Source organism: Crocuta crocuta, unplaced genomic scaffold (assembly GCF_008692635.1).
Source record: "Crocuta crocuta isolate KB4526 unplaced genomic scaffold, BGI_CrCroc_1.0 scaffold1047, whole genome shotgun sequence".
Lineage (NCBI taxonomy): Eukaryota > Metazoa > Chordata > Mammalia > Carnivora > Hyaenidae > Crocuta > Crocuta crocuta.
In genome coordinates this window covers 273,253-285,997 of record NW_027531287.1, presented here as the reverse complement: position 1 = coordinate 285,997, position 12,745 = coordinate 273,253, and the positions used below count along the sequence as shown (strand labels likewise).

General features: G+C 36.8%; 1 protein-coding gene across 1 annotated transcript; it reads right to left on the bottom strand.

Annotated features, from left to right (window-relative positions):
* Nucleotides 1-5,975: 5,975 nt before the first annotated feature.
* LOC144237778 (olfactory receptor 4P4-like) lies at nt 5,976-6,908 on the bottom strand. Its single transcript, XM_077771477.1, has one exon. The coding sequence runs from the start codon at nt 6,906-6,908 to the stop codon at nt 5,976-5,978; it is 933 nt and encodes a 310-aa protein (XP_077627603.1).
* Nucleotides 6,909-12,745: the final 5,837 nt, after the last annotated feature.

Genomic DNA, 12,745 nt, shown 5'->3' with positions numbered 1-12,745 from the left:
TGATGGAGGGCTTAAACCCACAAGCCAGGAGATCGTGACCTTAGCTGAAGTCAAGAGCCAGACACCCCTCCGACTGCCTGGTTTTAAAGAACATATGTTCTACTGGTTCTGAGAGTGTTTACTATAGGCTTAAAATAATAAATGGATTTGATATCACAGTAAAATATTTTAAAACTCTACAATATTCAGATGCTGGTAAACATAGACTACATTTATATTATCCTGCACTCCTGATGACAGCATTAAATTCTGTTTCTTCAAATTTATTTCAATGCTTTAAGTTTACCAGGTATTACATTGTTAAACTCCTTCGTTATTTCTCAATTTAGCATGTAGAGAGAGATAGAACACAAGCAGGAGAGGAGCAGAGAGAGAAGGGTACACAGAATTTGAAGCAGGCTCTGGGCTCTGAGCCATTTGCAGAGAGTCTAATGCAGGGCTCAAACTCATGAACTGTGAGATCATGACCTAAATTGAAGTTGGACCTTAACCCACTGAGCCACGGAGGCACCCCTATAACTTTCTTTAAATCAACCAATGGCTGCAATAATTTTGTGAAGCATGACCCAAACTTGGCATTAGAGATAATTTTTTTGCTCTTAATTTAGTGAGAAAGGCACTAAAATTCTGTGAGACAACTGTATTCATCTATAAAATGGAGTAGGCTATAATTCTATAAAGCGGAAAATGGAAAAAATGGTAAAAATATCTAGAATTAATAAGAAAATTGGTAACGTAATTAGATCTAAGATATGTATACACAAAATAAATAGATTGTATTTAATCTAGGAATAAAAAATAGAAAAATAGAAAAATAATTTACAATAATAAGAAAACAATGTTATTTGGAAATACATTTTACTAGGAAACGCCTGATCAATAGGAAGAGAATCACATGACCTTAATTAAAGCCATAAACTAAACACTGACAGATAGAATCATGTCTCAAAGATTTAGATCAGGAGAGTATATCATAAAAGCAGCAATATCCTGAATTAACATATAAATGTAATTTCACTTTTCCTTAAAATCCAAGGATTTTTTTTTATAAAGATTTTTTTTTAATGTTTTATTTATTTCTAGGAGAGAGAGAGAGAGACAGTGTGAGCAGGGAAGGGTCAGAGAAAGAGGGAGTCACAGACTGAAACAGGCTCCAGGCTCTGAGCTGTCAGCACAAAGCCCGACGCGGGGCTGGAACCCATGAACCGTGAGATCATGACCTAAGCGAAAGTCGGAAGCTTAACTGACTAAGCCACCCAGGCGCCCCTAAAATCCAAGGATATTTTTGTTTTTCTTTTTGATGATGTAACTCTAAGGTTTCTGAAAAAGCCTAGATGCTCAAGAAGGGGCAAAACCCAAAATCAAACAAACAAACAAAACAAAACCCATATCTGTATTAGTTAAAATTTCTCCCTCAGTTATATTTAGTAGAAAACAGGTTAGGAATTTAAGCAAATATTTTTTAATGTAATAATAAGTCAATAAAAATAGTTTGTGTGCACAAATATAGTTATTTAAAACCATGATATAGTTGACTGTATGATGTATTTGCTGATATAGTTGGGACCCACAGTCTTTCTAGATTCTTGCTCCACCATGTTTTTCATGAAGCACTTGCTCCTATGGTTGCAAAATGGCTGCTTTACCTATCAGTTTTGTTTTGTTTGTTGTTATTTGTTTGTTTGTTTGTTTAATGTGGAAGATGCCATCTCTATTTTCAGGCTAATAAAAAATATTAAGCTCAGGGCACCTGGGTGGCTCAGCCCGTTGGGCGACTGACTTTGGCTCAGGTCATGATCTCACAGTCTGTAATTCCAGCCCCACATGGGGCTCTGTGCTGACAGCTCAGAGCCTGGAGTCTGTTTCAGATTCTGTGTCTCCCTCTTTCTCTCTCTGCCCCTCCCCTGTTCATGCTCTCTCTCAAAAATAAATAAACATTAAATTTTTTTAAAAAAAAATATTAAGCTCAACAAGATATATTTGTCATAAATCCTATAGATTCGAGGCTGACCCTAACTGGAAGACTGACTAAGTGGAAGAACAGTTTACATAATAAGGGTGTCAATGATGTGCAATTTAACATCAATCAATATATTTTGTTTCTAAAAATGAAAATAAAATAAGTCCACTCTGTGGGGAATAAAACCAGCACCAAAGGCAAACTGTGTTAACTTTTGACAACTGTTCGGTTATAATTACCATGACTGACAACATTTTCATCTCCCTTAAACCTGTTTCAACAAGCCTCATAACCCAAATGTTGTTTCTCCATCATATTCACAACAGATACCGTAGAAGAGAATTTTAGGGGCTAATATATAAATACATATATGCATATACACAGCCCTCACATTCTATGAAACATTTTTTCTCAGCTATTCTGTTTGTGTGTACATTTGTATGTTTTTCTTTTCCCTTTAGTGAGAAGAACAAGTTCCACGAGAAGAAATGGAGACATAGGTTTTACAGTTGTAAGAAGAAAACCAGAAGACTATGGTGATCCCAAAACCAAGTCAAAATGTTTCCAGGTAAAAAGAGAGATCAGCTCTGTGAAATTACAGATACATCAGTGTAAAAATCATTGACAACCCTCAAAAGAGCAGCTTTTGAAGAGAGGACATAATCTGATTTGAGAAATTAAATAAACCTGGGACTAGGGAAATTATATACAGTGAGTATAAGATGAAAAAAATCAGAACTGGATAAATTGGGAAGGAAAATAAACCACAAAAGAGGATTTTGGTTGTTTTATTTTATTTATTTTTATATTTTTATTTCTATTCTAGATAGGCACCACACCCAACATGGGGCTTGAACTCAGGACTCTGAGATCAAGAGTTACATGTTCTGCTGACTGTGCCAATCAGGAACCCCTGTTTGTTTTATTTTAGGTGAAATAAAGTTTACTTTGCTAACAGATAAATCTTAAAAGAAAAGGGACGCCTGGGTGGTTCAGTCCATTAAGCAATCGACTTCAGCTCAAGTCGTGATCTCATGGCTCAAAGGCTCCTGAATTTGAGCCCCACATTGGGCTCTGTGCTGATGGCTCAGAGCCTAGAGGCTGCTTCGGATTCTGTGTCTCCCTCTCTCTCTCTCTGCCCCTTCCCAGCTCATGCTCTGTCTCTCCCTCTCTCTCTCTCTCTCTCAAAAATAAATAAACATTTTAAAAAATTCTTAAAAGATGAGATAATCTTGAATTTTTAAACATTGTGAATGAATAGATCATTCAGTATTGACTGCCGAAACCAGTAAGATGTCACCGTTGTTTCTGGCAACAACATGCTCCACACATTTACAATCTGGTGAGGGGTACTGAAATGAATGTATAAGTGGATGCAAAACTAGCAAAATATCTACAGGCTGTAATCAATTGCATTTCATTGGACGTAATTTGCATTTGTATGGACAAGCATTGTTGGCATTGCTATTATTTTCTGTGAGTTAACTTCTGTATCCAAAGAGTTGCAAAATATCATATGGAAGAAGACAATGAAGGGAAGATACCCTGAGAGGAAGAGTTAGTAAGGACATTTTCTGCTGATATCAGTGATCCTACTGGAGAGAGAATAATTGCTCTTAGAGAGAAGGACAGGAGATTCAGTGAAGGGATGGATGACAAAGAGATGATCTTGAGAAGGTAAGCCATTTTATTTTCCCATAATACTGATCTGGTTGGGCTGGAGGACAGAGCTTCTGGAACAGCATCAAAGTTCACTGCTTTGCTGGTCTTTTGCTAGAGATTGCTTATTGTACACTAGATTGCTGCTCCGCTGCCCTTCTCTGGCACATACCTGGTCAAGCCCTGCTCAGAAGTTCCGTTATAGTTGTCAAGAATTAGACAAAGAACAACTAAAAAGTATGTTAGCTCATTTTTCCAAAATTTTTAGTATGTGATATTTTCACTTCCATTTGTTGGGTATTTTAAACTGAGTCACAACAATATGTTATTTTCCTCTTTATGTTCTGTGCCCATTTTAGGAAAGTGTCAGCAATAATAACCCATCTTTATTTAGTATGTTTCCTGTATCAGCCTGGAACAAATTCTTCTGCAAAGCATTTCATGGCGGAAGAGTTTCTAAAAGAACTTTAGAGTTTNAAAGTCGGACGCTTAACCGACTAAGCCACCCAGGCGCCCCTCTTTTTTTAAAATTTTTTAATGTTTATTTATTTTTGGGAGAGACAGAGCATGAGCAGGGAGGGGCAGAGAGACAGAGGGAGACACAAGCATCTGAAGCAGGCTCCAGGCTTTGAGCTGTAAGCACAGAGCCTGACATGGGGCTCGAACTCACTAGTAGTGAGAACATAACCTGAGCCAAAGTCAGATGCTAAACTGACTGAGCCACCCAGGCACCCCTAATTCTAGCAATTTCTGATTGGGGGCAAATTTTAATTTTCTCCAGAGTGACTTTCAGTTACTACTAAAGAGAAAAATAAAAACAAACCCAAACCTGCCTTTAACTTTTATAGCGGGAAAGAGCTCACCATTCAGTTTAAGTTATCTTTACCCGTGCCCATTCCGAGAAAAATGTAATTTCACCAGTAACAGGAATGTGACATAACGTGAGTGTTCCCTAACATTTCCCATCGTCATACCCCACTTCTCCAGAGAAAAGTCATTTAACCGAATGGTTACTTTTCTGATATGAAACAGGGGATACGGGGAAAAAAAATCACATCTTTTGAGCACTGTCTGTCAAGCAGTGTTTCAGCCCTTCACTTATAACCCTCAGAAGACTGTGAGTGGTGTACCATTGTTATCATTTCCCTGTTATAGATGACTTCTTGGGCATATGTCTCAGTCCTCACAGTTGACAACCAATTCTCATGTCTTAACCAATGCACTATAAGGGACTAGAATTAGCCAGGGAGGTGCAGTTAGTTAGTTTATCTATGAGCAGAGTTGGAGAGGAAGTGCCTTAGACCAAAGGAAAAGGTTTTGATGTGGGGCTTGGGATGAAGTGCTGGTTTGGAGCATGTGAGATGCTCCCAAATGCCTCTGGCTATAAAATGATCAGAGTAGAAGATTTTTTTTTTGAGAAATACTGTTGCGGCACATAAATTAGATCTTTTAGTATATTCTTTAATAGACGCTAATGATGTGGTTTGAAGTAGTGGTGTGCAGAGCCAGTGGCCAAGAAAGGAACTCTTCAGACATTTTCGGTGCAAAAAAGGTGTTTTTATTAAAGCATGGGGACAGGATCTGTGGGCAGGAAGAGCTGCACTGGAGTTGTGAGGGGTGACTGATTATATAAGATTTTCTATCCTATCGAGGAGGGGGTAATGCTAGATTTACAGAAAATTGTATCTATAGGTTTCTGGGGGGCTGGTTATTGATAAGATTGCTTTTTTCTTGTAAATCAGTAAGACAGTTGTAAACTGATGGAGACTCATGTCCAGCATGACTGTCGTCTGTATCAGTTAACCACTTGTTTTTCCTTTCCTTTGCCCTTGGGCAGCCAGGAGTGCCTGAGGAATGTCACAGGTATCTCATGGGCTGGGGGATTGAAGGGGATGAGGGGCTGGGGCTGGGGAGATTGCCCCTGTGTTAACGTGTGCTTTGCCTTCAGCTTGTCTTTTGCTTCCTCATCACAAGTGAAAGATCAGAGATTTTTTAAAGCATTGTTTGGTGGCTAGAATTGGCTTCATTGTATATAGCCATACCCAAAAATGAGCGACATGGGCTTGCAGTGTTAATTTGTATGCCACACTGCATTGGGTAGTCTGCTAATAAATATCTAAGCTGCACAGACAAAGGATCCATAGGGGCAGAGGAGCTAGAAATAAGAAAAGTAGAAAAGAAAGCATAGTAGAGAGGAGCCTGGGTAAATCTAGGGAGTCCTAATATTTTGCTCAAATTTGGGGTTACACATGTTTCTATATACAGGACACATAGGCAAGCATTATACATTTGAAAGTTTTCTGAATAGAGAAGTCAAGTATTCAACAAGTTCTGTGGTGAAAATCAGGGATGCCTTTCAGTTTATATCCTCACTGCCTGTGATGTGCCCCCAAAGTTTCTTTATAGCCTTCTTCATCTCCATGTTTCTTAGCGTGTATATGACAGGGTTGAGCATGGGAGCAAGGACAGTATAAAAAAGAGCAAACACTTTGTCTTCTGGTAAGGTAGTTGCTGGTCGAATATAAATAAAGAGTAAAGGAGCAAAAAAGAGAACCACCACGGTGATGTGGGAACTGCATGTGGAAAGGGCTTTGTGACGATTCTCTGCGGAGTAGGACCTGACTGTATATAGAATCATAGCATAGGATACCAGCAAGACCACAAAAGTCACCAGACCCATCAGTCCCGAGTTGGCAACCACGAGGAGACCTATTCTGCTTATGTCCACGCAGGCCAGCTCCAGCAAAGGATACACATCGCAGAAGAAGTGATCTATTTCACTGGGGCCACAGTAGGGTAAAACGATGGCGAGGAGAAACTGACCAAAGGAATGTAAGAATCCACCCACACAGGAAGCCACGATCATAGCATTGCACTTCCACCTGCTCATGATGACCGCATAGTGCAGGGGCTTGCAGATGGCCACGTAACGGTCATAGGCCATCCCGGTGAGGACGAAGACCTCGATTCCCCCAAAGAAGTGCATGGCAAAGAGCTGTGTCATGCAGCCACTGTAGGAAATTACCTTCTTTTCTGTCAGCAAGTCAATGATTAACTTGGGGGTCACAGTGGATGTGTAGCAAAGGTCTGCGAGGGATAGGAAAGTCAGGAAGAAATACATAGGGTGGTCAATAAGTTGACTGCAGGTGATGGAAATCATGACAAGTAGGTTGCCAATCAAAATGGCAATGTAACAAAGCAAGAACAGTAAAAAGAAGAAGACTTCTATTTCCTTTTTCTGAGAAAGTCCTAAGAGAATAAATTCTGTGATGTTATTCCTGTTTTCCATGAGCCAGATCAGCTTGTAGCTACCTGCAATCAGATAAATTATTATGATACGTGTTTAAATATGATGATGCATATCATTCATTGATAAGGAGCAAATTATAATGGAGAGCATTCAAAGGTTGATGAAAATAGAAATTTAATTTTTATTAGTGAAGGTTTTTCTGCAGGCCTTTTTTGTTCCTTTCTTGAAAACATTAATTAGTGATAAACATCTTAGGTGTCTGAAATGACAACTAACATTGTAAAATGCAGTATGTTTATGTAACTATTCTATTAACATGCATTATAAAAGACAACTGGATATTATGTCTCAATAGAATTACAAAAATGGTATTTTTAGAGAAAGAAAAAAGATATCTCTTGGCTATTCTCGTTCTTCATTATTGGGAAAATACACATGCAAATGAAACATTGAGCGAGAAGGAAAAAAGGCAAATATATATAGTAATCAGTGGATAATGTTATACGTGAAAAATTTCTTGCCATATGTCTCATGTGGAAAGGGAATAAATTTTTAAAAAGCCCTTATATTTAGAACCATGAAGTATTTACACATGGATATAATCAGTTCTATTTATCTTATACTTACTTTGTAAATATGCTTAGTTTTCAAATGAATGATTTGTTATATTTCATAGACCATACATGGATAATGAAAAAAGTATAATTACCTAAATTTTTTAAAACATTGTCAGCTGAAATGTCTTTGACATTCATCAGGGCATTGATAAAGGTAGTAGGAATAGCTTGGATTTTATAGTCTCCCATAACGTCTTACTAACTTGAATAAACTGGCATTTTATAAATTGATTTACACAAATTATTCACCTCTCCCTAACCACCCATCCTGAAAGTGTGTGCTCCCTTCACTTAGCACATTTCCAGTCTTTTCCTTTTCTTCTCTCTTTCATTCCCATTGAATTTATTACCCTCTCACTGTAATAAAATAATGTACAACAGGCTCTATTTATTAATTGTTTAATATGTTTATTTATTCTTGAGAGGGAGAGACAGAGCACGAACGTGGGAGGTACAGAGAGAGAGGGAGACACAGAATCCGAAGCAGACTCCAGGTTCTGAGCTGTCAGCACAGAACCTGATGTGGGGCTCAAACTCATGGACTGTGAGATCATGACCTGAACTGAAGTCAGGCACTTAACTGACTGAGCCACCCAGGCACCCCAACAACTTGCTCTATTAATGTCTCTTTGGTAATAACAATTAAACCTCAGGACAGAGAAATACTTTTCTACTGAGAGACTTTCAAATGTCATTGACAGGCTAAGGAAGAATTACTGAGAAACAAGCTTTCAATTTTCCACTAAATTATACCATTAATTCTCGACTTCAACTATAATATAGAGCATCAAATCTTAGTGTATAAGATGTTTTATGTAAATTGTTCATAGCTTCAGCAGCAACATATCTAGATTTTCAAAACTATAACACTTGTTTCCTTCTTTTGCCTTTCAATGGACTTAGTTACCTTTCAAATTTAAGTATATAAAGCTCTGAAAGTAAAGTTTTCAAAAGAAACACCTGTAAATTGCTCCAGTGCATGAAAGTTAACATCAATTAGCACAAAATGACATTTTCGTATCCTTTATGGTATCCTTCAAAAACTGAAGAGGGAATATGCATAGTGGTCAAATAAGCCATCTCACTCAATCAACAATTACATTTTAAAATTTAAAATTATTCCCAATAGTTGAAAAGAATTTAGTGCTCTAGTATAATTTCTCCCAAAAGTTCTATTCTTGTGATTTAGGGAAAGGACTTGAAAGTTAAAATTTTAATTAGTCTAGTCTATACTTCATGCTTAACTTGGTGCATAAGCTGATCAATAAAGTTTTCCTTGATTTTTTTCCCTTACCAGCAGTGGAAAATTTTGCTGGATCTAATCTGCAGAAGACTTTATCAGGGAACAAATAACATCACATTTGAAAAATATGATGCCAGTGACATCTTGTTAAGAGTGTGTTATGAGACCCAGAGTGAAAAGTGAATGTAACAATTAGGAATTATCAGGAAAACAAACCAGACTTTAAAAAATTGTTCAATCCTGCCGGTCAATTCAACTTATCCCAAAGAGATTTCACAGACCCCTGTGGCCCACCTTGCAACACACACTCAAATATTCCAAATCTTTCCTACTTAGAACTAAATACATTGCTTCATTTTGTTTATTTTTGTCCGATTGTTAAATGCTTTGGCTTGTCTCTCTCAGGGAATCTTGGTGTTAGTGCCCATGCCTCAATAGACACAATGGAAAAAAATCAAACCAAACCAAACCAAATAAGATTTTATGCCTTTCAGATCTGTGTTGAATCTTGGGTGTCCAATTTGTGGACAAATTATGTGAACTTTGTGAACATCACTTTTTAATCTATCAAGTAAGGAAAATAAATTTTATCCCCTGTTGATTTGGGAAAAGCCGAATGAATGAATGAATGAATGAATGAATGAATGAGTTCATGCTATTGTGCCATGTATCATGCTTGATGGGCAAAAGCTTGAAGTTACCTATGCTTCACTGAAGTTCTTTATTTTATTTTATTTATTTATTTAGAGGGGAGGGGTCGGAGAGAGAGAGGCAATCCCAAGCAGGCCCTGTGCTGTCAGAGCAGAGCCTGACATGGAGCTCGAACTCACATACCATGAGATCCTGACCTGAGCTCAAATCAAGAGTCAGCTGCTTAATCGATTGAGCCACCTAAGTGCCCCTAGAAAGGTTCTTTTGATTTCTACCAGTACCTTGTTTGTTAGTAAAAATTATTTGGTAATCACATAAATCTCATCCCTGTAATATTCCCTCCTTCCTTACCTAGTCCATTGGGGTATTGTGGAGATGAAACAGTTGAATGTAGTCTTATATGTTAACACTCATGTCACTTTCCCTAAAATTGGTGCTCTTTTCCCTTTGTGGTAGCCAAAATGCACAGACATAAACCTGGCTGTGTTTTATTCTCCACTCTTTCATCCATACTGAAGGAATATTCAGATCTTCTTTATTCACTTCCTATTTTAGCAGACAGCCCAGGAATGGGGTTTAAAAACATAAACAGAAGCACAAACTACAGATACGACATAGTTAGACAATAGAAACAGTTATTTGATACACTCTATAGTTCTTGGGTTTTCTTTTTCAGATTTTTTCTATATCCTCCTCTGAAATGCAAATCACTAATTTTCCATTTTATTTATTTCCCCTGACCTTTCCTCACATCATGAAAAAACCCTGTCATTTAGCATTATCATATTTTGATTTCTTTTATGAAAGTGACACAGACAGAATAAATGATCATATATGGATTGTATAAAAATATGTAACCACAAGAGATGTTCTGTACTACTAGGTAGATGAAGCAATAGTTTCAACAGTTTATTTTGTGTAAATTATAGCTAAAGTTTTCCAATAAACATTAGTCAAGGCACAAATAGTCATTGCATTGATATTTTAATAATAAATTCTAAAATAATATTTCTTATTGATCTAAGGACAGTCACTAATTGTGAGTTGGTTAAATAAAACTTAGCATATGTCTAACATGCCAGATTTCTGGCTTATATGTAGGGTACATGCAATGTTTCAAAACTACCATACTCAGCATCAAGCAATAAATTCAAAGAATGTATATTAATAAATTTCACTTTGCAAACGATTCAGAAGAGTCCTGAAGATAGAATTTACCTACCTTCAATGGTAAGGTGTCCAGTGTTTTTCTAAAGCAAATTCAAGAATTCCCAGTTATATTTTAATACTCAATAAAGGAAGAAATCGATATCTTCAGCATTTTTGGAGCAACTATTCTTTATCTGTCCTCAAGTCGCACACTTATTACATTCTTTGGGGGAAATGCAAACAAAACCAATACATGGTTCTTGTCTGATTCCCAAACAGCATTACCTGGGAGATATGTAACTTGCGGAAATGTATTGCAGTGCATCTGTGAGTTTAAACACTCCCATTGGGATAATTTGACCAAGGTGAAGCTGAACTTTTTTTTACAAATAGTTTATTGTCAAGTTGGTTTCCATATAACACCCAGTGCTCATCCCCACAAGTGCCCTCTTCCATGCCCATCTCCTCCCTCCCCCACCACACTCATGAGTCCTCAGTTTGTTCTCAGCATTCAAGAGTCTCATAGTTTGTNGCATGAGGTGGTATCTCAGTGTGGTTTTGATTTGTATTTCCCTGATGAGGAGGGATGCTGAGCATCGAAGCTGAACGTTTTTTTAACTTTAAAAAATATTTAACTTTATCCCAAGACCTAAAAAATAATTCTCTCAATCAAGTCAAATTTTTCCTATTTGTATATCGAAATTAAGAGCAGGTCAGATTCCATTTTAATATGGGAACAGTTATAAGGGAAATTCTGATGACCTGAAAGAAAGGCCAAAATACTCACACTTCAGAAAAAAATAGGAAGAGGAGAAAATTCTGAGTTGTAGAGAAGGAAAACATTAATGTTGTCTCAATCTACAGCTTGTGGAGGATGCTGGATTTTCCAGCATTTATCTCTTATTGTCTAATAAAAACTATTTTAAAAGTTATCACAACCTATTTTCCTTTCCTTCTCAAGGCCCTTGGCTCTTGATTTTTCTATCAAAAATTCATCCAAGCAATCCCCTTATACATCTCATCCCTAGAATCAAGATATCCCCAAGTCTGTTTTTGTGATTTAATTTTGTCTTATAACTGATTTTTCAGTAACCTTATCTTCTCTGACAAAATTTTCCTCAAGATCCATAGATCATATTCCTCTTTTTTGTTTACCATGAAATTTGGCAATTATCAATAACTTTCCCAGCATAATGCAGTGGCATTAATTACATTTACAATGCTGTGCACTGATCCCCACATGATATTTCCAAAACTTTCCATGATGCCAAATCAAAACTATGTACCCTCCACCGCTCCCTCTGCCCCTCATAACCTTTAATCTGCTGTCTCAAGGAATTTTCCTCCTCTAAATATTTCATGTAAGTGGAAGCATACAATATTTGTCCTTTTGCACATGGGTCATTTTAGTTAGCATGATATTTTCAACCCTTATCCATGTTGAAGCATGTGTTAGCATTTCATTAGTTTTTATGGAAGAATAATAATCCATCACATGCATAGAGCACATTTTGTTATCCAAAATTGTCTGTTGAGGGGCACTTGGGTTGTCTTCACCTTTGACTATTGTGAATAATGCTGCCTTGAACACTGATATACAGATATCTACTTGAATTCCTAATTTTAATCATTTTAGGTATATGATTAATACTGTTACATGTAATTTTACAAATAGTGCTTTGAGAAACCACCAAACCCTATTCTCTGGTGGCTGCTCCAGTTACATTCCCACCAGCACTATATAAGGGTTCCAAAGTCTAATGGAACACCTGTCCACACCTGTCCACATCTTGGTCCACACCACATCTTAGTGAATGTTAAGTGGTTTCTCATTGTGGTTCTGATCTGCATTCTTTTACTGAATAATGGTGGTAAATACCATTTTGTGTGCTTATTTTCCATTTATATGTTTTCTCTGGAGAATTGTCTCTTCAAGACATTGATTCATTTTGTAATTAAGTTGTTTGGTTTTTTATTGTTGATTTACAGGAGTTTCTTTATATATTCTACATATTAACCATCTATTAGATATATGGTTCACAAATATTTTCTTTAATTCTTTAGATTGTCTTTTCACTTTGTTGATATGATTTTTTCACATACAACAATTTTAATTTTGATGGAGTCCAATTTATCTGTTTTTTCTTTTACTGCTCATGCTTTTATTCTTTTAATCTAAGAGTCCATTGTCAAATTCAAGACTATGAAAATTCACT

Bases quoted from the DNA above. Each gene is read 5' to 3' on its own strand.
- LOC144237778 (XM_077771477.1), bottom strand. From the start codon at position 6,908: ATGGAAAACAGGAATAACATCACAGAATTTATTCTCTTAGGACTTTCT.